Raw genomic sequence first — 27,719 nt, forward strand, 5'->3', positions numbered from 1 at the left:
ATAAACACCAAAGCACATCCGCATCCAAGAGTTCATCAAAACAAACTCAAGGTTACCTTAGCAAGACTAGCCAAAGAAGGCTCTCTGGTCCCCCAAGCCAATGGTCTCTAGGATACCCCCTAAGAGGGGTGCAGGCTAGCTCACCACCCAACCGTAGGTTCACGCTCGCAAACCTCTCCCGAGCTAGAGGCTAAGGCTCCAATCCCACAAAAAATGCCAATCAACACTGATATACCACCAACACTTGCTTGCTGAGGCCTTTGGCATGACCGTCCGTGATCCATCGAATCCAATCATGTTCCCAACGGTACTCCTAGTCCATCACAGACCGTAGAGTGAATAACTCTCTATAGACAATAATAACCTATATATTGGCTACTGCTACTATAAATAATTGTCCGGTCATAAATACTAGTATACTTGGTATATTAAACATGAGCCTTAGCCGCCTATATCAACCTGCTTCCTCTAATCCCAGGGCTCCCCTAACCATGCTGTTTTAGAACCAGCTAATCCTAAAGATTGGTACTAGGTACGTAACACCATCGCACCGCCAACCCCCCCACCCCCACCCCCCCACACACACACACACACAATAGAGGTCATCCAAAGATAACATAACAATTTGAATACTCGGGGTTCAAAAATGAGAAAGGGCTTACTGTGGATACCTAGGCACTCAAAGACAAAGAAGGGCATGGTAAATGCTATGGTGACAAATAGAAAAATAAAATATACAAGAACTATGAAAAAAAAGGAAAGAATTATCTATTAACTACGGTTAAGTATGGTATGGAAAAGCATAAGTTGTCACTTATTTGAAAAATAAAAAGAGGGGCAAAAACGATGCTATGGATAAATCAAAAAATGTGAAAATTTCTAATGGAGAGGCGAAAGAGACAAAATATTAAACGGATCGTCTATTCCCCCTTCCCCCCCCCCCCCCCCCCCCCCCCCCCCCCCCACACACACACACACTAATAGAGGTCATCCAAAGATAACATAACAATTTGAATACTCGGGGTTCAAAAATGAGAAAGGGCTTACTGTGGATACCTAGGCACTCAAAGACAAAGAAGGGCGTGGTAAATGCTATGGTGACAAATAGAAAAATAAAATATACAAGAACTATGAAAAAAAAAGGAAAGAATTATCTATTAACTACGTTAAGTATGGTATAGAAAAGCATAAGTTGTCACTTATTTGAAAAAATAAAAAAGAGGGGCAAAAACGATGCTATGGATAAATCAAAAATGTGAAAAATTTCTTCTCGGAGAGGCAAAAGAGACAAAATATTAAACGGATCGTCTATTCTAGCAAAAGGAGAGAGAGAAAAGAAAGAGAAGGAAAAAAAAAAAAGTTTTCAGAGATCAACTTTCAACTCAACTTAATTCTCTTTAATGTGAATTCTCTTTAATGCGATGACACATTGAATCCATAGATGACACACTTTAGCTGAAAGATAAGAAAGTAGGGAAAGAAAGATTTACTCACACCACTGCAGTGTCCAGACGACTGAAACCAAATGACAAGTGGGGAGGTCTTTTTGAAGACTACCTTTTCCCATCTGCTGTTAATCACCTGAGCAAATAACTAGGACATACAAGACATTTTTTATGCCCCTTCTTGAACAGTCTTGCTGCCCAGCTCTTGGGGTGCCCAGTGTTGAGCCTGTGCACCTGTCCAAAATATGCCAAAAGCAGATGACCTTTTGGTGCTAATCTAAATTGCACCTTCTTACCTTTTTCTGATCTTTATCTGCTTCCTTGCTCCCTTTGCTGCTTGCCCTACACTCTCATAGGCCACTGCGTTCTATTCCCTTCTGCATTCCAATTGCACAATGTGCTAGTTTCTATACTAAACCCTGAATTCTCATCCCCAACATGAAACATGCATTTAGTCAATGGTAGGGAATTCTCATTTCTAAATCTCTAAATCTAACCACAAATAGACTACAAGGTATGAATCTGTGCATGCTTTCAAGATCTGTCCATACTTTCAAGTGAGTGATAAGGAGGGTAACTAAGTTCTTCTTGAGTTAGAAAAGACTAGGCACAGAAATCATTCTTGAGAAGAGGCAGTGTATCCTAAGCTATCTAACATATCCTACAGGCTTTTCAAAATCAACGGGGTAGGATTTGAACCCACAAACTCATCCTCCACACAAATTTTCACCGACCACTTGGCCTCCCAATGGCACAGCTTTAAGACTGGAGCTACCTAAATATTGGAGGGTGTTTTTTCTTGCTTGGCACACAGTCTTGAGTCATGAGAAAGTCCTTGTCTGATTCACACAAAGCATTGTAGATGGCTTGTAATAATACATGATACCTTGCAATCCAGCCTCCTGTTCGGCTAGACAACACTTCTGTTGAAAAAATCAGAATTTGAGCCAACTTGTAATGTGAGTCCCAATTAACATTTGATGGAAGATGCTGAAAACTGCGTGCTTTCATAAATTTCAAGTTCACATCACTGCAAGTACAATGAAAACTTGCTGAAATTTTTTTTTAAAGTATCTCGTTTTAACAGCTTATGTCAGTTAGGGTTTTCTATTTCTCCCAAGTTGCCACTGCATTTAACTTTTTTGAAGCTCCTTGACCATTAGGGTATTCAAGCTGATGCTGTTTTTATACTTTGAAGCTTTTCAACAGATAGGGTTTTTGTTGTTTATGCTGAGATTTTGCTGTTGAGATTGGGTTTGCTGGATATCCACGTTGATTACCCCACACGCATGAGCTTCCCCATGTACTGCCAATATGGAGATATACCTTATTCATATGTAGCTAGATATGCCTATTGTCGTCATCATTGTACATGTAGCGAGAGTTGCCTATGTTTTTCTTTCCATGATCGACTGTCTCATGGAGCTATTGTAAACTTTGTTTGGTCTCATAGACCCTTTAAGTCTTCTGAAGACGTTCTTTCTTCCGAAAGCTAGTTGTCCCAGGCTGTATGGATTGAATTCTTCGCAATAAAAGGGCTTCTCTTGCAAGCAAAGAGCTAAAATCCATTAACAGGACTGCCTCTAGCTTGGAGGATTCATAGGCATGAGATTGAGGTAGCTCTGATACCACTCGTCAGAAAAAGAGACGAGCACCCTTGCATATCACAATGAAGAAATACAAAGTGATATGTTAAATATGAAACCCTAGACCCAACCCTAGCTTTGGGTTCACACCAGAAGTGAAAATGCTTCAAACTTAAACTAACAAGTCTAAGCTAGTATATGGGTGCCCAAAGTATAAATGACCCCCATTAGTGAGTTATCCAGCTAATAAGGATTTATCCAACGGTGTTCCAATTGTCCTGCTCATATTTTAGGTTACACTTCAGGGTGTTCATCTGGGTGGTTGAGTAGATTGCTATGATCTATGCCGCGTGACCCAAGAATTGCATCTGTTGCAGCATGAAGTGTACGGAGGTGCAGCGTGAAGTGGAAGATGCCCTGTGCTGTCTATTCCACTAGGACTTCAAAGAATTTTTCACAGTGTGGCTGTAACCAGAAATTTTCTAGAGTGCTTTTTATGACTTTGATGATTTGGCCCATTTTATATATTGTAACTGCAGGCCTCTCCAAGCAGGTAAGGTCAGCGGGATTGTTGGATGTGGTGCATTGCAAGAGAGGCACTGAATAGATGTGCCTGGATTGAGTCCCCTATACACTGCACAGATGCAAGGCATCTCTTATGGTCAGCCAATGTGGCTGTATTCTAAGTGTTCTGTTTTCATCAAGTTTATCAAAAGCTTACGTTGGGGGGTTAAATTGGGGAAGGACATGAGGAGGGGAGGGATTGGGGCCTTCCAAAAAACGGATTGGACTGACAGCCTTCATCTGGAACCACCTACAAGGTCACGTCCAACCGCCTCGATCGCACTAATACCAAGTGTAAGTTGTGTATGGCTCAATATGAAGCCCATGCTTGGAAGCTGACAAGCCACAGACTGTTGTGAATGGTAAGATTGCTCCCCTTAACATTTAAAATACAGTACAACAAATCATAGTAGCAACAGACCTGACCGAGTACAGTCAAGATCAGTGTGTCTCCCATCGCGAACCATTCATTGCTTATGCCCAATTGCTGGTTAGCTCCAGTGACAAGTACAAGCTGGAAACCATGAAATAACAGCATTGTGAGAACGGCAAATTGCTTTAGAGATGGATGCTTCAAAATCTTACAGAGACACTTATATAGAACAACAATACAGCACCTGCGTGAGTGACAGCCCACAACCAAGTAGGGTGGTCCAAAAGAACATTTTTCTTAGAGGAACACTCTTTAGAAATCCATTATATAACCCCACTCCTGCAAGTGAGGCGATTGAGGTGACAAGACGAACCCGACCGAGGAACTCTGGGCCAAAGCCCAATTTATTTGTCCTGTCTCCAAACATGAGAAGCAAATAAAGATGGGCGACATCATCATTTAATCAAAAAACTGCATACACATATGGAACACTTACGAAAAGAAGAACATTGCTGTATCAGATGTTGGTGTTGCTTGCCAAAGAAATATGAATATTGTCGGAAGAAAAATGGCAGGTTCCTTGATTGTCTTCCAAAGATAAAACACCTGTGCTTTTGCATGCTCTAAAGCAGTAGCATTGAATGTAGCCTTAGCTCCCACTTCTTGTACATCATTTGTAGTTGATGATTTTGTAGATGACTCCTCTGAGACAAATACTGCCACTGCAGAAGTCAAAAGAGGAAGAAGGGATGTGACAGAAAACACAAACCTGCAGGAAGCAAAAAATAGTGTGTTAGCTGGCATGCAAGCCTACAAATAGGCCAACAATGTGAAGACAAGCACTAACTTTTTTGAAGGTTGGGATCAGATGAGCACAGATGCCAAACCCCCCATGGAGCAGCGAGTTGTCATTAGCAAAAAAGCAGGGCAGACACATGGGCCAATTCACAAACAGAACGCACAGGCTGGGGACACGAGAAGGGTGGAGGAAGAAAAAGTTTTATGGCAGGGACATGCCACCCAGCATGAAACTGCAAACGTTTCCATGCAATAAAAAGAAATTGAACCCTGGTCCCCACCTTGAAAACCTGCACCATAGCCAGCTGGGCTGTTTAATATTGGAGGGAAACAGTTAATATATAATATCAAAAAGCTGCTCGTGTGAAAAGGGCTGCCGGCCGTGGCCTGCATCCGGCTGCCACCTCCTGAAAAAGTGGCAATGGTGCTGACCTTCGTATGACCCTAGCCTAACTAGTTAGGTCCACACATTTTCAAGGACCATGCACAAAGCATACATATACCAACATACAGAAAACCAAAAAAAAACATTGAAACAAGTAGTTCTCACCTTACACCATATGTTTCAATTAGAGAACCGCTGAAGTAAGCACTCACAATGCCTCCAGTTGCTGATGATCCCCAGCAGAGAGATTGTATGGAGCCTGATGTGCTTTGAGATTCACCACGGGCCCTCTCCACAGCCATAGAATCAACCACCTAACAGAAAACCGAGAAAATAGATCTACAGCTACGAGCTAATCACTGTGTTAACATAACCTTCAATCTCATCTGTTCATTTATAAGTTGCATTTTTAAGGCTATTAACTCATAGAAAGGCTGCAAAGTTACCACATCAGAAAAGGCAACAGAAAGCGAGCTGAGAAGAATTGCTATTGCAGCACCATATTTGTTGTCTACAAACATGGCCATTGCAGCCCATGCAACAGCTCCAAGAAGGCCACACAACACAAGGTAAGACCTTCTTCGATAACCGAAAAGTGGAAGCCCATCACTGGCAATGTGCAAAAAATGGCATCAGAAAGAAATGATGTCTTTATTCTTAGGATATTGTGTGACACTTGAAACCACATACCTTATAAAACCATACAGTGGTTTGATTAACCATGGAGCTGCAGAAACACCAGATATAACAGCAGTCTGCAAAAGAAAATAGAAAATTGGGGATCGGTCCTCCAAAATATATAGGTCTGTAAGATTCAGCAGCATTCTTAGCAAATGCATATGTTTAATAGGTTAGCCATTTCGAGCAATATCCTAGCCAATTGAAGAGTAGCACATTCAACCATAATACGACATAATCATCAGGGTGTCTACCTAAATATTTAAAAGTACATTGCTAATTAAAAGGGTGCGGGTTGTCAGCAAAGCACACCTCTGCTGGATCAAGGTGAAGATCGTCTTTCAAAAAAAAGCTGACAGCAAGTCGAGAAAGTCCCAGTATGCCTTGCACAAAGTAAACCATTGCAATAGCCACTATGTCTGGTGACAGCTTCACTCCAAAAATCATTTTTTCTCTTTTTTTCACCTTCGCGTGTTGTGACTCGGCTTTAGAATCAGCCCCAAGCTGGCGACTCTCAAGATCCTCCTCTTGTCGCTCCTCAGTAGTTGCCAATGGTTGACCTTGTGATGATTGTAAAACTGGTGATATACAACCACAAAAACCAAGAGACATCATGTCACTAGTATTATGTAAACACTCGCAGAACTTCTAAAACTTGACAAAATAATAGAATGCATGACCACAAACTCTTTCTACTATAAAAAGTAACATGAAATAGCTCTTAAATCCTCTGGAACTTTCTTGCTAAGCCTCCTAACATCTGACCCCTCGTCGCTTTTTTATGTCCAGCAAGAAACCTTCCTCTCTCACTTCGTCAAAGATTTGTTGGCGTGGATAAAGCATGTCACTAGTATTATGTAAACACTCGCAGAACTTCTAAAACTTGACAAAATAATAGAATGCATGACCACAAACTCTTTCTACTATAAAAAGTAACATGAAATAGCTCTTAAATCCTCTGGAACTTTCTTGCTAAGCCTCCTAACATCTTACCCCTCGTCGCTTTTTTATGTCCAGCAAGAAACCTTCCTCTCTCACTTCGTCAAAGATTTGTTGGCGTGGATAAAGCATGCAAGTACAAGATGTGCAAGCAAAGATGTATGCAAGAACACATGGGCACGAGAAGTAGTAGAAGCTCTGCGATTCTATTAGTGCTAACTTGAGCTATTACAAAAAAAGTAGGGTACATTATAATACAACTCTAGCTAAGCCCAAGATTAAATCCCTGATTGATCCTTGTTGTGACACGTGGCATCCAATCCAATGTTTACAAAAAACCTACACTAAAGCCTGTAAGTGACATCTTTTGCTAGAAGAATGTCACCAAACTAATATCCTAGGGCCTAAAACACATTTCCATTCACAATCCCCCCCCCCCTCTCAATGGAATATGAATGCACAGAGTAATATCAAGTCACAAAGTGTATCAAGCTTAAGGCTTTTCGAAAAGCTTTAAACTTGTCTTTTGAAAGAGCCATTGTGAGGATATTTCCGTCGTTGTCATGTGTTGGACCCATAGATGAGGTCGATGTCACCTCCATGAAGTCATCTCTCTCTCGTATAATGATAATCTCTCTCTCGTATAATGATAATGAACTTCGATGTGCTTTGTCCATGCACGAAAAGCAAGATTTTTAACAATGGCAATAGTACTCTAATTGTCTGAGAGGATAGGTACTGCATCACTCCATTTATACTCCATGTCTGCTAACAACCTCCTCGACCATATGCATTCGATCATGGTTATGAAGAATGCTCTGTACTCAGTTTCAGAAGAGGATGTTGCCACAATGGCTTGTTTCTTGCTAAGCTAAGCAACCTGTGAAGTGCCGATCATTTCCACTTGTCTCGTATCAAAGTTGGCCCCCATCTGAATCACTAAATCCTTTAACTGAGTCAGAAGAGGATGTTGCCACAATGGCTTGTTTCTTGCAAAGCTAAGCAACCTGTGAAGTGCCGATCATTTCCACTTGTCTCATATCAAAGCTGGCCGCCATCTGAATCACTAAATCTTTTAAGTGAATATCACCTCCTTTGGCATAATGCAATCCGAGTGTTTAAGTTTAGTGTTTAAATCGGGCATCCAATAGCCTAACTATATAGAGTGCCCTTCACAGAATCTCCTGTATCAAAGCTTGATGCCTGTCTAAGAGTTACAATATCGGCTTGCAGCTTTTCATATTGAACCTCTTTAGAATCCCTTTGATGTACTTCCATTGAGACATGACTTTGCCATCATCTTTCTACACACATTCTATGCCCAAACAATAATCTGGCAGCTCTAAATATCTCATATAAAAAGCTGTCCCAAAAATCAACTTTACCTGCTGCAAATTTCTTCTCGCTATACCCTATCATAATCATGTTATCAACATAAAGCAAGATTATGATTATTTCTTAACTTTCTGTTCATATGTATGGAGTGCTCTCAATTATGAAACCCCTAACTACGCAAGTCTCAAATATGTATGTATCTTCTAACACGCTCTAAGGAGAGCCTTCTTCAACAAGCAAGCATACTTGTCCTTCATGTCCAGCAACCTCAAACCCAAACGGTTGCTACATATAGACTTCCTCCTAAAGTTCACCATTCAAAAATGCAGTCTTAATTTCCAATTGATGCATCTTCCAACCATGATGGGCAGCCAAGGCAGTTACTATTCTGATCATTGTCCTCTTAGTTGTGGGAGAAAATGTCTCCTCGTGATCAATCCCTTCCTACTGAGAATATCCCTTGGCTACAAGTCTCACTTTATATTTGTCTATGCAGCCATCAGACTTGCGTTTGACTTTGTACACCAATTACATTCTTGCGAGGTGACAAGTCCACATGATCCTTAGTTTTATTCTTCAGAATAGAGGCATATTTCTCTTTCATTGCATTATTCCAATGTGTATGTTGCCTTCGGCATGCTCATATGTACCTGGTTCCTCCATATCCATGATGCTTCTCACAAAGGCAAAGCCCTTTCCCCGGCCTTAGTTACATCCCTCGTTCTCCCTACTAAAGAGGCCTGCAACTTGCGTTCTTGAAGTGTCTTGATCAGCCATTTTGGGACTGTTTTGGCCTCGTGTAAAGCTTTGCCTTCTTGGGCTGCTCATAAACCTGAGAACACACACCTTATCCAGAGACATATCATGAGGTAATTGTTGCATATCATGAGATAATTGTTGTGAATAAACAGGTTGATCCAAATCTTCCACATTTGAAAGGGGCATCCCTAAACATGTCATTGGAACAATCAATAACTACCTTGCCTGATGTACAAAGAAGTTGAATTCGTTTCTCGGCAAAAACCACATCTCTACTACTGAGGATTTTGTGAGTAGTGAGGCTATACAACATAAAACCTTTGCTCTCACTGCTATATCCAACAAAAATGCATTTCACACCCTTGTCATCAAGCTCCGTCCATACGAGTGTGTGAACAACCTGCATATCATCCAGGCATTGATGAAGACATGCCCAGACTTAGACAGGGGCAACCTTGACAACAATCGGGTAGCTCTAAGGGCCAGTCAGGCCACCTTGGAGTTAGTCACATACAGAGCAGGCAGCATCAGTGAAGGTCACATATAGTCAAGAAACCCACGTGTGAAAACACCTTTTTTGCAAGTCGTGAGACAGGCAAACAGTAGCAGAAGGGACCCAACAGAACCTGCCCCCCCATATAAACAGCAATGAGATCTTAGATTGCATATCTCATATTTTTTGGCACACGATCCACAAAACAAGGGATATGCTCGATCCGAGCAACTACAGGACGGTTATGGTTGGCCACGTGTTGGCCAAACTCTATGGTGCAGTGTTGGAGCAAGAGCTTAGCTTATACGTTCAGCGAGCAGGTTTGCGCTCATCAGGGCAGGCAGGCTTCAGGAGAGCTTTCTCTACCACTAACCATGTATTCACTTTGAGATGTATGATTGATCAGGCCAAAGTGAGGAAGAGAAAGCTCTATTGCTCCTTTGTGGATTTCCGCAAGGCATTTGACACAGTACCAGGAGAGAGGCTCTTTCAGCGCCTGCAGTCTCTTGACATACCAGCAGATATGACATGCGGCATCTATGCATTATATGAGCAGGTTTTTGGGCGAGTCAGATGCCCAAGAGGTATGTCCGAGACTATTGCTAGCACCATTGGTGTGAAGCAAGGATGCCCACTTTCCCCCACGCTATTTGGGTTATACATTGATGAGGTGGCTGACTTCATTACACGGGGAGGCGGAGATGGAGTTGATCTAGCAGGTACCTCAGTACATATTATGCTTTATGCTGATGATATTGTATTAGTGTCTGAGTCTCCAGGAGGTCTACAGCAGCATCTACATGCACTCGATGATTTCTGCACACAGAGGAGTCTTACTGTGAACCTTGGGAAAACCAAGATAAATGGTCTTTCATACATCGAGACACGGCAGGAGTCAACTGACATTCACTCTCGGAGGATGCCAGGTGGAGGTGGTGACATCATACGTGTACCTAGGGGTTACCTTCTCTGCAGAGCAGCCACGCGCTTCACCATGGGTTCAGCAGCCAGAGCCAAATTGACACAGGGATATGCAGCATTGGCTATGCTAGAGAGACAGTGCCACCAGGCGCATTTTCAGGAGCCCGGACGAAAGGGTGGCTATTTGACACATTAGTCACACCGGCACTGATGTATGGAGCAGCGGTATGGGCGCCAGGACTTGCTACCCATTGTTTGGTGGACACAGATAGAGAGACCACAGGCCCTCATGATGGCACGCATGATACGCAGCAAACCGTCACTACCTCATGACATTATCCGAGCAGAGTTTGCTGCGCCTCCTATGATGGTAGAGGCCATATTCCAGACTATATGCCTGCTAGACAGATTCAGAGAGATGCCACAGGACAGATTGTCATACAGAGCTTTTGAGGCATCTAGACAACTGGCTGAGGCAGGAGACAGAGGATCATGGTATGCACAGGTCACACATTGGTTCTCACAGCATGGCCTAGACATGGATCATCTACCACCATTCCAGTATGATAGGGATGCACCACATATCCGTCTCTCTCATAGTGAGTATTGAGACAGGACCTATGGCAGCTCTATACACGAGAGACATGGATATCACCTACACGGCCTCTTCCACCGAAGATGCTATACTACAGAGATCACTTCATGAGTATCACTGATGATGGATTTATAGAGAGGCCTAGATACATGGAGGGCTTTTTACCACACGGCTCCCGAGTAGCTATTGGTCAGCTTAGAGTCTCATCACATCGATTGGAGATTGAGACTGGCAGAGCAGCACGGATCCCCCGAGAGGAGAGGGTATGCAGATTGTGCAGAGAGGAGGTGGAGAGTGAGGAGCATTATGTATGCAAATGCAAAGCATATACAACCATCAGAGAGAGAGATCCCATTTTATTCAAAGAGCCACATTCCCTACGCCAGATCTTTGAGGCAGTAGACCAGCGCATACTGGGGAGATTCATTCTAGACATACAGCGTCACAGAGAGACATCATTACAGGCTCAAACAGCTCCAGAGGGGGGATCGACAGACACACATTACTACATTTTTTCATAGATCCACCCCACTTCCAGCCCCTACACAGCAGGGAATTACTCTCCAGAGAGAAGAGACTCAGAGCCCGCAGGAGACAGAGGACACCTGGCTTTCGGACACCACGCCTATACCAGAGAGAGATGACAGAGATCAGAGCTCAGTTTCACAGAGAGGGTGCGGAGCGACTGGCTCGCTTCAGAGCAGACCCAAGCATGTTCTTCAGGGAGCTGTGGACACCCCCTTCATTGATGTATACCAATCTATACCCCCAGTATGGTACAGGATGGAGCTAGCTAGGTTGCATATCATGATTGTACTCCATGCATATAGCTTTGCATTCTCCTAGTAGTAGAGCTCCATCACCTCCCCCACTCATTGTACTTATTGCACACCCAGATTCAACTTTTTTAGTTCAGTACTTTTTCATTTGGTTGGGATGACAGAGGATACCCCACACAGGTACACTGATTTGTCTCATAGGCCGAGTTCGGTCTTTTGGAAGACGTTAATAAAATCTTTCTTTCTTTCTTTCTCTCATTTTCTGTGTGTGAGCTTCTCCATCCTGCACCTAACCCTAATGTGCAGGTTTGTGTGTGTGAGTGTGTGAGTCCAACACCAACAATTGGTATCACAGCTTCAGTCCAGGGCCTGCAGCTGACTGTGGAATTCCGTCGGCGAATTTTCGTCGAAAACTCAAATTCCGTCTGTCTCCTGGTTTTCACCGCCCAGCCCGCCCGGCTTCGTTAGTGGCCAACTCTCTGCCAACGCCGGCTCCGCCCAGCTCTATCGGCGGCGCAAGTGCGCAGGCAGCCACCTCCGCCCAGCTCGGCCGGCGCTCTTACGGCGCAGGCACCCGCCGCCGCCTAGCCCCGTCGGCGGTCTTACTGCGTAGAGACCCGCCGCCGCCTCTACCTGCTCTGTGCACCGCCCGCCCGCCCGCCCGCCGACTCTGTGCTGCAGCTCCGGCGGCTCCCTGTCACGACATCTTCACCTGCGCCTGACTCCTGGTACTCAAACGCCTCTGCACGCCTATCCCACTCTTCTCCGCCTCTGTGTGCTCCCCGTCTAACGCCTGCAATAAATGTCCCATCCGTACTGTCCTCGCCTAGAGGTACTCTTTATACAGATTTTTATTCACATGCAAATACAAATTTTGCAGCCATTTCAGGGCAGGTCAGATTCAAACAAAATTCTAGGGGTTTGCCAAAAGTTACCCTCTGCCAGAAAAATTGCAGGTGGTGCCATTCAATTTCTTTGGTTTGGAATTTGGGGGTTTTCCAAATTGAGGTCAAAATCAGCAAATTGAGCCTCTTTCAGTTGCAAAAAATTGGGGCTTTTGTGAAAATTGTCCAATTAAATGCACATTCAAGCGATTGGAGTGCATAAAAATTGGGGCTTTTCAGATTGGAGCATGTGATTGGGCATTACAGCTGTGATTTGTCGCATATGTATACACATTGTGTGTAATTGGACAATTTGGTGCACGTTTACACTTGCTTCAGTTTGCAGGCAAACATTTGCACAGGACATTTGGTTGCCTCGTAGTGCACATTGGTGCTTGGTTTGCTCGCAGGTATATTTTGTTGACATGGCTCAAAATGCTACAGATGTATTTGGTGTGCTCACCCAGGAGGACAAGTTGGATGGATCTAACTACTCCCTCTAGAGTTTCATGATCCGTAATTTGCTGGTAGTCAAAGGGCTTTGGGGCATCGTGTGTGGTGATAACACACACCCACTTACCATACAGCCAGCCACGCCTCAAAGGGGAGGTGCTCAAAGAGCTCCTGATGTAGAACCTGCTCCCACACAAGAGCAGAAGAGATGGGACTCTAGAGATGCACATGCCATGTCATTGATAGCCCTTTCACTGAAAAGGACTATTCTTCCGCACATTCGTTCTTGCAAGACATCGAAGCTTGCATGGGACACATTGGAAGCAATGTATCAGGTACGCAACGAGGCAAGAGTTGCCTACTTGAAGAGGCAATTGGATCTTCTTTCTATGGATGAGGGTGACTCCATGGCAGATCATCTCACCAAAGTGAAAGATTTGCAGGAACAATTGCTCAACATTGATGAGGTTATCCCAGACAGACAGATGGTCACCAATACTCTTCATTCTTTACCACCTTCCTACTTGGGCTTTCACACCTCTCTCAACCTCTCAATGAGAGAAGGTGGTGATCCCGTCACTTTTGAAGAGCTGGTGGGTTTACTCCTGCTAAATAAATACCATAAAATATGGGAAAAAATACCAAATAAATCCTAGTAAATTCCCTAAGGCTTCTGAGATGTTCTAAATGATGCACAGGCATATGAATGCACATTATGCAGAATGCAGAGTCCTTTCTGATGCAAACCCTAAGGCTTCTACTGACTCTACATGCATGAATGATTCTCTCCAAGTGGGTTAAGGGACTTGACTGACTGACTGACCCGCTAAGGTTGAGGAATGACCTACGTAGCTCGTGCCTGACTTATCCTGGAGGACTGAGGATGTGCAATGGGGTCACGGCCTACTGAGTTCTAATAATGTACAAATGTTGCACTGCTGATGATGAGCTTGTTTGTCACCATGCACTGAGTGCAGAGTGCATGTGACATTCCCTCCTGCTTAGCTTGGCGGCAGGTTCATGGCTTCCAAGTAGTCCGCCAACAACTGGGGGTACTCCTGGAAGAACTCCTCGTCTAGCCATACGGCTTCGTGGGTACCTAGATCTCGGAATTTCGTATAGAATTGACGTATCCGTCAACCAGAACCATGCTTCCAACGATGAAGAAGGATCTGCTCGGGCTCAATAACTTCTGCTTCGTCTACCACGTCTGGCTACTGTTCATCTGAAACATCAAACACTTTTGGACCAACATATGGTTTTAGCCAAGAAACATGGAAAACATCATGCATTGTCCAACTGGTAGGCAATTTTAACTTCATGGAGACATCACTCAACTTTTTGACTATTGGAAAAGGGCCAAAACTATGGAATGAAAGCTTGGAACAATGTTTGCCCACTTGTTTCAATCTTTGTTTCATGATGCACTGAGAAACCCAATCCCCTTCCTTGAAGAGGATATCTCGTCTAAACTTACATGCCTGTCTGTGAACTGAATAATGGCCAAGCTCAAAATTGAGGGCCAAACTGGGTTGAGTACCAAACTCTGCGGAATCGACATACTGATCTTCTAAGTCTTTTCCAAAGATGTTGAGAATGGTAGACTCCTGACTGGTCTGGATGCTGGTCTTTCTACTAAGAACATCTGCTATTGGGTTATGCTGACCAGGGATGTACTTAATCATTCCTCCAACCTGTTGGAAGAGCTGACCCTCTCTAGTGTGTTGAGCACTCCACTGGGCACTCGGCATCATCAGGAGCCACTTAAGTGCTTGGTGGTCTGTGGTGACTGTGAAAATGTGTCCATAAGGAACATGTTTCAAATGTTTGAGAACTGACTGCTGTTCTAGCTTGCCCTTGAAAGTCTTGGAAAGACAACAGGGAAACTTGCTAGGAGGTTCTGCTAATTGTGGGATACTCGGTAGGAGATCATCCTTAAAAATGTCTGAATGAGAAAGGAGATCTGCCAACTGAGGGACTGAAGATGATGAGACAGCGGTTATCGATGAGATAGAAGCTGTCTGAGCATAAATCAATGCTCCTTCTGCTCCCTTTCACATAGCTCGTCGGGCCTAGAGATGAGAAATCATAGGAACGCCAAGAATGCTCCTATCCCCCCGAATCATGACAGGCTCAGAAAAACCTACCCCCAATTGGGAATAGGTTCATACTGACGAAACCACTGGATTCCTAAGATCATGTCACATCCCAAAAGAGGAGAGACAATGAAATCTCGCTAGAATGAGGCCTTTTGAACTTGAAAAGAAAACTGTTGTGCCAGTTGAGATATGTGAGTGCGGAGACCAGGTGTAAACCCGTCTATCTCCAAATGATAGGGCACTAAGGTACAGCTCATGTTGGTCGCCAACTGGGGAGAGATGGCGTCCTCATAACTGCCCATGTCAAAAAGGATTATGAATTGTCGGCCCTTGGCAGAGCCATAAGCTCGGAGCAGGCTTTTCTGTGTGGTTGTTGCCTCACCCTCCTGCTTAGCATCAAGTACCACGGATTGCATGGAATGCATAGAAGGTAAGATCTGAACTGCGTTTGTGGTAGTAGGTGGGTCTAGAGGAGCGGGAGATACTGCGGCAACTGTGACAGAAGACTCTTTGGAGGCTTGCTCCGCTTGCCTTTGTGGACAATCCTTCTTACCATGTCCAATGGTATGATAGAAAAAACATCGGTTTTCTTACTGATTGGAGGAAGATAACCTCCAGTAATGCCTGCTTGAGCCTTTTCCTCAAGGGTTTTCTTAGGCTTGGATTCCTTACCCCCTGAACTAGAGCTAGGACCGTTGTCTGTCTTAGTGTCTTTAGAAGACGAATTACCCTTTCCCTGTTGGGGTTTGGTACTGGACTGTGATGACTGCTTGGGCTTGCCTCCGTTCATCTTCATTTCTTCATTTTGAGCGAGAGTCAAAGCCCGGTCATATGTACTGGGTTCAAAGTTACGAACTGTGAACCGAATGTTAGGATCCAATCCACGAATGAATTGCTCCATCTTGGCCTACGCAAATAGCCCTAATTGCTGTGCTAAAGTAATAACCTTTCTGGAAAACTGAAGCACTAGCGATCCGTTCTGTCTAAGTCCATAGAACTCATCTTTCAAACCGGTCATGTACTGGGGCGGGAGAAATTTGGTCTTCAGGTCATGGACAAAGATGTCCCAGTCAAAGGCTGTGACACCTGTGGCCTAGTCTGTATGAATACTAGACCAATGCTGCCACCAAGTGACTGCCTCACCAGTGAGATGAGGAGCCGCTAAGTGGACTTTATCTTGTGGGTCTGTGATCCTAGCTAATGGAAAATGAGCATTAAACTGATGAATAAATTGATTAACTCATGAATGATCACACTTACCATCATACTTACTGAAGTTTGGTTGACTGCGAATGACGATGGTTGATGCTGCTGCGGACTGCGGGCTGGTGACACCTATGATTGGGGAGACTGAGGAGAGTTGCTGATACCTCAAGTGTATGGCCTCCTTTTCCCGTTGGTGCTCGAGTAACATACGTTCTCGATCAAGCTCACGTTGGTGTTCCCGAGCGGCGAGTTCAGCCTGACGCCGGTCTTCGTCGATCCTACGTTGGGCTTCCTCATAGTCCCGTCTTTCTGCTTTTTCTTCTTTCCTTCGGGCCTCATCCTCTCTCCTTTGTTGTTCCATCTAAAAGAAGAGGGAGATGTAGTCAGGTGCTGCTGGAGGCGGAGGAGGACGTGCTGCTGCTCCCTCCAAGAGTTGGAGACGCTCCATGAGCAGCTTGTTTTGAGCTTTAAGAAGAGCTATGGTGTCTGCTGTAGGCGGAAGAACATGGTCTCCTTCGGAGGAGACGTCTTCCGGCTGATGAGTACTCTCTTCTGTAGACATGATGCTGAAGTCGGTGGTCATGCCGCAACGCAATCTAACCATCCAAGGATGCCCCCACGCTAGGATACGGTGTGTGTGGACAATCTGAATCTGATACCAATGTGATAGGCAGCGGAAGTCTTTGTATTGGAAGATCCCGTCACACAAATGCTCACACCGTCTTCTGTATCCTGAGTTTCGTGAGTTTAGCAATCCACTTTAATACTTCAAACTTTAGAGAGATATGAGAACTGTACACCAGATTGGGTCCCGAATTACCCACTGAAGGGCCCCCTATCTCGACAACGAGATAGTATTTGCTATTACTTTAGAGAGAATGACTGTGGACTGTAGATAAGCCAAACGCAAGATCTCGGAGGATCGGAAATCTGGCTGAACTGTACACGGCTGTAGAAACACCTAAATGAACTGATCTCGAGCCTATGCACTCTTCCCAAGGGCATGAGGAAGGGCTGCACACCTGAGGCTAAGAAAGGACTGCGGTGGACTGTTCTAAGCTATGTAAATATGCTGAAAATGCTTATGAATGATATGTTACTTTCACCAGATGACTGTAGCATGTATGGATGATGCATAGAAGGCGGGGTACTGTTGCAATACTGAAAACTGCTGTAGATCTGCAAACTGTAGGGCTGAAACACAGACTATAGGGCTGTAGATCTGCAAACGCAGGTCTGTATGGACTGAATAGCTGCTGGTGGTGATATGGGCTCAAACGCAGAGGGTAAACTGCTGTCGTGGGGCCTGGAAGGGTGCTGTATGCAGGCGCCTATGGCTGTAGGGACTGAACTGCTGCGTTAAGGTACTGATTGGCTGCACCTGATGACTGTAGAGACTGTACTGCTGCTGAACTGCTGTGTAAGACTGCTGACTGAAGCAAACGCTGGTTCTCAAAGGCTGGAGAAGCAAACGCAGAAGCTTCAAGAGGGATGGATTAGTCTAGGCTGAAGGCGGGGAATGCTCCTAGTGCTGAGGAGGAACGCACCTAGTGTCACGTGCATCCCGCACTTGGATGCCACGTAGACATTTCTGTACAGAAGGTGCAGGACCGAGGATGGTGAACTGGTCCCATGTGAGCCCAGTCCGGGACGAGTCAGCCAGGGATCCATCTCAGTCGTCCGAGGTCAGGTGTGCATTGTCCTGCACATGAGTCCAAGGTCAGGTGTGCACTGTCCTGCACATGAAACAGTGCCAGTCCGCGCTGTGAGTCTCCCTCTGGAATGATGTCAGATGTTCTGTGTATCTAGTTTGCAACCGGATGCCAGACCTCTGTGGGCATGTAGGTTTGCATGTAGAGATGGGGCCAGCCCATAGGGCTACCCCAGTGCGAAGATTTGCACCCTTAGTGTGGGCATGGGGGAGATGTAGAACCACCCCCAAGGGGCCAGGAGGGCCCAGGCTGTGCCCACCAGCTATGGCATGGGCTGGAAGGGCTGTCGGCCAGCCCTAGTGCTTCTGGACAGGCAGCCGACAGGGCTACAAGCCCTACCCAGCAGGTCGGCCAGGTGTAGGGGGCAGTCCCACACCCATGCACAGGGCGGCCCAGCAGCCTGGCACTGTCCCAGCAGGCATGCGCAGAGTGGCCAGCAGCTTGCATAATGTGAAAGCACTTTATTGCTAAAGACCTAGTCGTGAGGCTTTTATAAAGCTGGCCGACTGGATAATAAGGGGAGTATAAATACTCCAGCCAAGAAACAATGAAGGCATCTCATAATTCACCAAGTGCTCAAGCAAACAAGGGCCAGGACAGCCAAGAAGTTGCTAACGCAATGGGGTGAAAGACTGAAGGTCAAGGGCAGGATTTTCCAGCCAAGAAAAGGTCAAGTTTCTGTATTTGTTTTCAGATTTACATCATTCTAATAAAGCAAATACACCATCCGTGGTGGGGGCCCTACAGAGGGTAATTGGGACCCAAGACTGTGTCCTCTCCATCTCCCCCTTCTCTCTCTATTTTCTGCACATCTCCTTTCAGTTTGTGCGTTAATTCCGTCGCGAAAAGAGTGCTGATTTCTGAGTTTTGAAGTACCGATCCTTCTCTGAAGCTTCCGCATATTACAGTGGTATCAGAGCCTACTTCAAGGACAAAGATTCAGCAAAGAAAACCAGAAAATTTTTTCGCTCGTGTGGTTGGTTTTTAGACGCCGGTGGACTACCCCTTTCGGAGTGACTCCTGTCCCTCGAAGGACGGTTGGTTTTTAGCCTCCGGAAGCCTCCAGAAGTCTCCCACACAGATAGTGGATGGTCAGATTGCGTTCCGGAAAGGAATTGCTTTTTCCCGCTATGGCGAGTTTCGACGACGAGAGAGAACCAGAACCATGGGACCAGAGTGCACCAGGCAGCCCAGCTAGGGCACCCGGCTTGAGTGTCACAGACATGTTCCAGCAGATGATGCGAGCAATCGCAGACCAGACAACCAAGTTGGATGAGCAGAAGGCGCGGATTTTGGCTCTGGAGGAGCGTTCTCGCTCTCCAGCGTCGCGTTTTCCGTCTCCTCCTCCCTCTCCTTCCGTATCCCAGATACCAGATCCTCGTCACAGGGACCCTCTCGCGGGGTCACAGCCACAGCCAAGCTCCTTGCTTGAGATGCAGATGCGTGCATTGGAGATTCGACAACGAGAAGACGATGCCATGCGACGAGTGGAACACGAGCGTTACCTCTCAGAGCTTTGGACGCCAGATTGACACCGGCGGCGCCCTCGAATCATTTTCCCGAGAAAATGAATTTCAGTAAGTATAATGGTAAACTCGATCCCACTACTCTTTATTCATGGTTACATCAATTTGAAGCTTACTTTGCCGCAGTTAGGAAAACAGATACTGACAAAGTGATCTTAGCTAGTTGGTACTTGGAAGGTGAGGCCATTCCTTGGTGGACTCAGTGGGCTCATGCCCACACCAGAGCAGGTATGGCAGCTTATGTGTGGGACGAGTTTGTCCGCGACCTTAAGCAGCGGTTTCTACCGCCCCACTGCCTTGAGCGACTCGAAGACGAGTTCAGGGGAGCGCGTCAGAACGCGCAACCAGTCCTTCAGTTTGCCAATAAAATTTCGACCTTGTGTCAGCAATTAGGCTTATCTGATACGGACAAGAAAGGGCAGTTTTTGTATGGCCTGGACACGCCGCCGCCTCCACAGCTTCCGTGGTGAGCACAGCTCCCACACAGACCCCAGCGGCTACCCCTAGTTCTTCAACCCCCGGTGCTTCAATTGGAGCAATTATTAGCCGGGAGCTCGAAGATAAGCAGAAGGGCGCCCATGACCAGGAGTATGAGCGCAACGAATTGCTCAAGTCCTTTGGCTACATAGGTGGCCAGAGAGTCGTTGTCTTGTTTGACAGCGGCAGCACGGAGGATGTGATCACGGAACAGGCCGCTAGGCGTGCCCGTTTCGAGCTGACTCCGGTGGACAAACAAGTTGAGGGTTTTAGCACAGGTATGACAACGAGCGTCAAGTATGAAGCTCTAGGTGCTAAGTTAGTGATTCAGGGCATAGAGTTTGTGCGTGACTTTATGGTTGCCCCTCTTGTAGGAGCAAACATAATTTTGGGTATCCAGTGGTTTCACAAGTTTCTTCCTGATGTCAATTGGGACAAGCACACCTTCCAGATCGATCGGAATGTGTCAAACACCCCGGTGACCATTAAGTGTGAGCCAGGTATTCCAAACTTTCCGCTCATAAGCCACTTGCAGGCTAAGCGAGCAGTCAGGAAAGGCGCACAGTGTGCGATGATTTACATCCAGACAGCCCAGACGGTGGCCAGTGCTTCCAAGAAGTACTCGGTTCTCCATGAAAAGTTCCAGAAGATTTTTCTTCGGGACAGTCTCCCTCCCCAGCTCCCCCCGTCCAAACCGGAGGATCACAAGATTGACCTCCTCCCAGGCTCGGAACCCCCGAGCAAGTTTCCATATCGCCTTTCTAAGGCAATGGAATCGGAGTTGGACCGCCAACTCCAAGAATTGTTGCAAGCTGGCTTCATCCGCCCCAGCGTGTCGCCATTTGCAGCACCGATCTTGTTTGTCAAGAAGAAAGATGGGTCTTCTCAGTTGTGTGTCGATTATCGTGCACTCAACAAGCTGACTATCAAGAGCAGATTCCCGATGCCTCGCATTGACTATATTCTCGAGAGGCTGAATGGAGCTAAGGTGTTCTCCAAACTGGATTTAAAGAGTGGGTACCACCAGGTACGGATTGTAGAGGGGGACATCCCCAAGACAGCCTTCCGTACAGAACAGGCCCACTATGAATTTGTGGTTATGCCATTTGGATTTACGAACGCCCCAGCTTCATTTAACCGCATGATGATGCGTATTTTCCGGGAGTTGATTGGAGAGTGTGTGTTCATATTTCTAGACGACATACTCATATTTTCAGCTACAGTTGAGCAGCATGACATTGATGTGGAGAAAGTCCTTAAGTTGCTGGAAAGCAACGAGCTCTATGTCAATGAAAAGAAGACAGAATTTTATCTGTTCCAGGTACATTACTTGGGATATATAATTAGTGCTGAAGGCATTCGACTTGATCCGGCTAAAGTGGCCGAGATTGTTAACTGGGAAGTACCTCAGACCGCTTATGACATTAGATCATTTGTGGGTATATGCCAGGCATATTCCACCCACATTGACAAGTTTTCCGACCTCTCGGCAGACCTCACCGATCTGCTAAAGGGAGTGAAAACAAGAAGGCAAAAGATTCGAATGACTCCACGAGCGTTGGAGGCATTCCAGAACCTCAAGGTGGCTTTGTCAGAAGCGCCTTGTTTAGCCCTTGCCTCGTGGGACGAACCATTTCAAGTGATCACCGATGCAAGTAACATCGCAATTGGAGGTGTATTACAACAGAATGGTCATCCGGTAGCTTACATGTCTCGTAAGTTACTGCCCGCCGAAAAGAACTACTCAGTCTATGATCGTGAACTCCTAGCAGTTATACAGGCCTTGAAACATTGGAAACATTTCCTGTATGGCCGTGACTTCGAGGTTCGCACTGACCATCAGGCATTGCGCTGGATTCAGACGATGCCAAGTGCACAGTGGAGTGATCGACAACACCGCTGGAGTCAGATATTCCAGCAGTTCGGTGGTATGATTGAGTACCTTCCAGGAAAGGCCAATCCAGTGGCCGATGCTTTGAGCAGGAAGGGACAAGTATCTACGATTCAGACCACTAGACTTGACCTTGTTGGTACAGGACTAGAAGACATGAAGCACACGTACGCGGATTTCGAGGAATTCGGTACACAGTGGGAACAGGCATTGGATGCCACAGGACCATGCCATTTTCTGATACGCGATGGTTGGCTTTTCTACAAAGGCCGACTATGTGTCATGAAATCATTCCGGGCAGCTCTTCTCCATGATGCCCATGACGCCATTACAGGTGGTCATAGGGGCATGAATTCGACTCTGGAGAAATTAGAACGGCAATACTATTGGCCAAAGATGAGGCGTGATGTGTTTACATATGTACAACGCTGTGACATTTGTCAAAAGGTGAAAGCTCCTCGTGGAAAGAAGATAGGGTTGTTACAGCCTTTGCCAATTCCTGAGGGTCCTTTCCAGGACATTTCGATGGACTTTGTCACAAATCTGCCTCCCAGTCCGAGTAAGCGTAATACGCAGTGTTTAACTATTGTTGATAGGTTTTTGTTATGCTTATTCCTTGCAGGGCCAATGTGACCGCCGAGGATGTTGCCCAGCTATTCATTCGGCATTGGTACCCGATTGGCGGGATTCCTAGAACCATAGTGTCAGACCGAGATGCCAAGTTTACCAGTCATTTTTGGAGGGCATTGTTTGATAATTTTGGTACTAAGTTGAATTTTTCAAGTGCATTCCACCCACAGACAGATGGCCAGAAAGAGATATACAACCAGTTGGCCTTTGCTGTGCTGAAGTGTTATGTCCACGATCAGCAAGGTAAGTGGGAATCATTTTTGCCTTTAGTTCAAGCTGTTTTGAATGACTCTTTTTCTTCAGCTATTGGCAGGACTCCATATGAGGCAGCGTTTGAAAGGCCTTTCCAGTCGTCGTTAACCAGGATTTCGTCTTCAGTACGGGAGGCGAACAGAGTGACGGAGTCTTACCAGGAGATCCTAGAGTCCGTTAAAGACAGATTGGCTAAAGCGCAAGAGGCATACACTCGACAGGCCAATAAAGACCGAAGGGACATGAAGTTTTCGGAAGGGGATTGGGTGTATCTTCGGATTATGAAGCAAAGATTGAAGCAGGTGGGCAAGCGATGCCCAAAGTTGTCTTTCAGGAGCTTCGGACCATTTCCCATCTGGAAAAAGATTAATGAGGTGTCTATGCAGTTAAAGCTACCTCCGAGTTGGACTATGCACGATGTATTTCATGTCAGTTGGTTAAAGCCATATGCAGGTCCACCCCCTTCAGAGGTCAAAGACGAAGCGGAACCAGACATTATTGATGAAGCAGAAGTAATGGTTCCAGAACAGATCCTTCTGCACCGTTTCAAGCATGGCTCAGGCCGAAGACTACGACAGTTTCTCACGAAGTTTCACGACCGAGGAACTCATGAAGCGGTATGGCTCGACAAAGAATTCTTCGAAGACTATCCGGCATTATTGACAGATTATTTGGAGGCTATGCAGCTTCCGTCAAGTTAAGCAGAAGGGGATGTCACGTGCATCCCGCACTTGGATGCCACGTAGACATTTCTGTACAGAAGGTGCAGGACCGAGGATGGTGAACTGGTCCCATGTGAGCCTAGTCCAGGACGAGTCAGCCAGGGATCCATCTCAGTCGTCCGAGGTCAGGTGTGCATCGTCCTGCACATGAGTCCAAGGTCAGGTGTGCACTGTCGTGCACATGAAACAGTGCCAGTCCGCACTGTGAGTCTCCCTCTAGAATGATGTCAGATGTTCTGTGTATCTAGTTTGCAACCGGATGCCAGACCTCTGTGGGCATGTAGGTTTGCATGTAGAGATGAGGCCAGCCCATAGGGCTACCCTAGTGCGAAGATTTGCACCCTTAGTGTGGGCATGGGGGAGATGTAGAACCACCCCCAAGGGGCCAGGAGGGCCCAGGCTGTGCCCACCAGCTATGGCATGGGCTGGAAGGGCTGTCGGCCAGCCCTAGTGCTTCTGGACAGGCAACCGACAGGGCTAAAAGCCCTACCCAGCAGGTCGGCCAGGTGTAGGGGGCAGTCCCACACCCATGCACAGGGCGGCCCAGCAACCTGGCACTGTCCCAGCAGGCATGCGCAGAGTAGCCAGCAGCTTGCATAATGTGAAAGCACTTTATTGCTAAAGACCTAGTCGTGAGGCTTTTATAAAGCTGGCCGACTGGATAATAAGGGGAGTATAAATACTCCAGCCAAGAAACAATGAAGGCATCTCATAATTCACCAAGTGCTCAAGCAAACAAGGGCCAGGACAGCCAAGAAGTTGCTAACGCAATGGGGTGAAAGACTGAAGGTCAAGGGCAGGATTTTCCAGCCAAGAAAAGGTCAAGTTTCTGTATTTGTTTTCAGATTTACATCATTCTAATAAAGCAAATACACCATCCGTGTGGTGGGGGCCCTACAGAGGGTAATTGGGACCCAATACTGTGTCCTCTCCATCTCCCCCTTCTCTCTCTATTTTCTGCACATCTCCTTTCAGTTTGTGCGTTAATTCCGTCGCGAAAAGAGTGCTGATTTCTGAGTTTTGAAGTACCGAAGCTTCCGCATATTACACCTAGCTCACTGAAGACTGGATGAATGTCTAAGCCCTATGCAAGCCTATTTATACTAACTAGGGGTTGGTCAAGTTGGCTCGTCATTTATTTAATAAAGTTTATGTTTATAAATGCTAAATAAATACCATAAAATATGGAAAAAATACCAGATAAATCCTAGTAAATTCCCTAAGGCTTCTGAGATGTTCTAAATGATGCACACGCATATGAATGCACATTATGCAAAATGCAGAGTGCTTTCTAATGCAAACCCTAAGACTTCTACTGACTCTACATGCATGAATGATTCTCTCCAAGTGGGTTAAGGGACTTGACTGACTGACTGACCCGCTAAGGCTGAGGAATGCTACGTAGCTTGTGCCTAACTTATCCTGGACTGAGGATGTATAATGGAGTCATGGCGTACGACAAATATCATCCTTCTGGGTTCTAATAATGTACAAATGTTGCACTGTTGTTGATGAGCCATCTTGTCACCATGCACTGAGTGCAGAGTGCATGTGACATTCCCTCCTGCTTAGCTCTACGTTAACGAGAAAAGGAGTGCATTTAGCCTATTAGAGGTCCATTATCTAGTATACGTGATCCATGCTCCCATTCTTCGTGCATTGACCCCAAAAAGATACAGGCTATAGTGGATTGGAATGTACCCAAGACTACTCAAGAGATCAGATCCTTTGTGGGTCTTTGCCAGGCCTACACCACTCATATGGACAATTTTTCCGACCTTGCAGCACCTCTTACAAATCTACTCTAGGACATGAATACGCTCGTCAAAAAGTGCTCGTTACAGATAAGGCTCTCGAGGCCTTCCATACATTAAAGACAGTGGCCTTGGAAGAACCAGTTCTCGAGTTGGCATAATGGGTTAACCCATTGGAGGTTATCACGACTGCTAGCAACCTTGCCATCGGCGCTATTTTACAGCAAGAGAACACAACAATGGCTTGTTATAGCCGCAAGCTGAATGACACCAAGAAGAATTATTCAGTGTATGACAAAGAGCTTTCAAGGGTGATCACAACTCTCAAGCATTGGAAAGCTTTTCTTTACGGAAGGGAATTTAGTGTGAAGGCTGATCATCAGGCACTTAAATGGTTGCAAACCATGCCTAGTGCCCAATGGAGTGATAGGCAGGCGAGATCGAGTCAAATCTTCCAAGAATTTGGAGGTATGATTGAATATGTCCCTGCAAGAATAACCCTGTTGTTGCTGATGCTCTTAGTCGAAAGTCCACCATTCATACATTACATTATAGGAGTCATTATACAATCCTAGATGGTTGGTTTTTCTATAAAAACTAGTTAAGTATACTAAGGCAAAAAAGGCAGGCACTTCTTCATGATGCCCATGATTCTCTTGTTGGGGGTCATCAAGGGATCAACAGTACCTTGGAGAAGTCAAACTTACTCCAACAAAGAAATAAGAAAAAGGCGGTGGAGAATCTCAAATGGTCAAACTTGGTGTGACAAAGTGAATAAGGTCCTTATAATAAAACAACCCTCGTTATCATTTTCCATAAAAACACATCGTTTTGCACATTTTAGTGTTCTAGATTCCCTTCATTTCAATGCTCCTGCGGCAGACGAAGTGCCACATGCAGGGATAATGGAACATGTGTGAATAAAGTTTGGTGTGCAGGAATAGGTGTAAAAGTCACAAAATAGTAATCCTATGTTTGGGTGATTATCGAAAGCTGCATGGTTGGGTGTGTCACCAAATACTTAAATAGAATTGTTTTATGCCTATACCTGTATATGATTATGCATAGTTTGTACGTAGGGTTTGGCCCCATGCAAGACGTATGTAAGGTGCAGTTCTTTGGAAGTAGGTGGATGCCTAAGCCTGTGTTGTGTGTGATATTGTGATATGGATTCAAATGGGTCACTTAAAAGCAAGTAGGTAACCTGATGAGGTAACTTTGTTACACAAAGAAAGCAGAGCTCACTTTGTCGCTGTGAGCTCCCATAATTTAAAATTTTATCCCCTGCCGCTCTAGCATAATGGCAATACAACACATGAGATTGCTACAGCAAGTCCGCACAGATGATCCTTGCCTTTTCATCTTGTCACATGTCACGCTGGTGGTACCATAAGCCAGCCATGATCGAGGCTGTTCGTTTGTACTCAGTGGCATCATACAGATGATGAACATAACTGCGGGCCAAGAAAGAGGAGAATGGGGGGAAGGGGGCGGGGGATCAGTGTGCATGGAAATCACCTGGAAATGGAGCCTTGTCACGCGAGGATGTCATATTTTTGTTGATGGAGATGTTGATGCTGTTGCGAAAGAATAGGCGGTTGCCGGTAGGACGAGCACAACGTAAACGTGTTGTTGCTGTTGATGATGGTGATGGTTGTTCGCATGGACGATGATGTTGAAACACTGCAGCCGAAGGAGAACATGAGAGCGAGTGAGCGATTGATGCCATCCAAAGTGGAAGCCTCTCCACTCTAATGTTTGCCTAGGCTAGGGTTTCTCCTCCTGCGTTTTTTAGCTCAGCCGGCTGCGAGCCTAAACAACAACCAGCTGCACTCGTCTTCTGAGGAGAATCGGACTCCCCGTCAACCAACAAATGGCACCAACTACGCTTTGTCATTTCAATTGATCAGCGTTTTGAATGCTTACCTCTATTATTTGCAGCCACGAGTCCACGACAATCGATCGCAGCTTTTTACCCTCACAAAGCTCCAAACGCACACTCTTGATCTTCGGTGATTTTTTATTGATTCTCTATACATGATTCGTAAGAAGTAGGATCTGTAGCATAGCATAAAACTTGTAAGAATATCGTATTTATTGAAGTGATATAATAGATCTCATAACCTCACACTTATTATTGAAATGATACAATAGATGGCAAAACTTCACACCTGTATACTCGGGCTTCAGTAGTTGACATAAAAATACTAAGACAGAGGTTGTATGCTAGTAGAAGCTAAGAAATGATACAATAGATGACAAAATCCCACATGCATGTGCTCTTGTGAAGGACTGGTCTAAGAAGGAGATTGTATGCTAGTAGAAGCTAGGGCGTAGACTCACAGTGATGATTGACTCGAGAGCTTCGGTAGTTGATCTAAAAAATACTAAGATGGAGGTTGTATGCTAGTAGAAACTAGGAAGTGATACAATAGATGGCAAAACCCCACACGCATTTGCTCT

At 45.5% G+C, this 27,719-nt stretch overlaps 1 protein-coding gene across 3 annotated transcripts in view; it reads right to left on the reverse strand.

The window, feature by feature from the left end:
* Positions 1–27,324, reverse strand: part of LOC147625469 (Major facilitator superfamily protein) — a 42,569-nt gene extending 15,245 nt beyond the window's left edge. Inside the window, exons 1-9 of one of the 3 annotated variants that reach the window (XM_086818817.1) lie at positions 27,183–27,324; positions 26,775–26,939; positions 6,142–6,407; positions 5,842–5,906; positions 5,598–5,760; positions 5,317–5,465; positions 4,465–4,737; positions 4,213–4,381; positions 4,017–4,109 (exon numbers count right to left, since the gene is read on the reverse strand). In XM_086818817.1, the coding sequence (XP_086674943.1) occupies positions 4,017–4,109; positions 4,213–4,381; positions 4,465–4,737; positions 5,317–5,465; positions 5,598–5,760; positions 5,842–5,906; positions 6,142–6,407; positions 26,775–26,808 (1,212 nt within the window). In that variant the 5' untranslated portion in view covers positions 26,809–26,939; positions 27,183–27,324. The other 2 variants (XM_086818818.1, XM_086818816.1) reach the window with 2 other exon arrangements.
* Between the last annotated feature and the right edge of the window lie 395 nt (positions 27,325–27,719).

This window comes from Cibotium barometz, chromosome 24, assembly GCF_041138505.1.
Source record: "Cibotium barometz isolate CiBa-2024 chromosome 24, ASM4113850v1, whole genome shotgun sequence".
Lineage (NCBI taxonomy): Eukaryota > Viridiplantae > Streptophyta > Polypodiopsida > Cyatheales > Cibotiaceae > Cibotium > Cibotium barometz.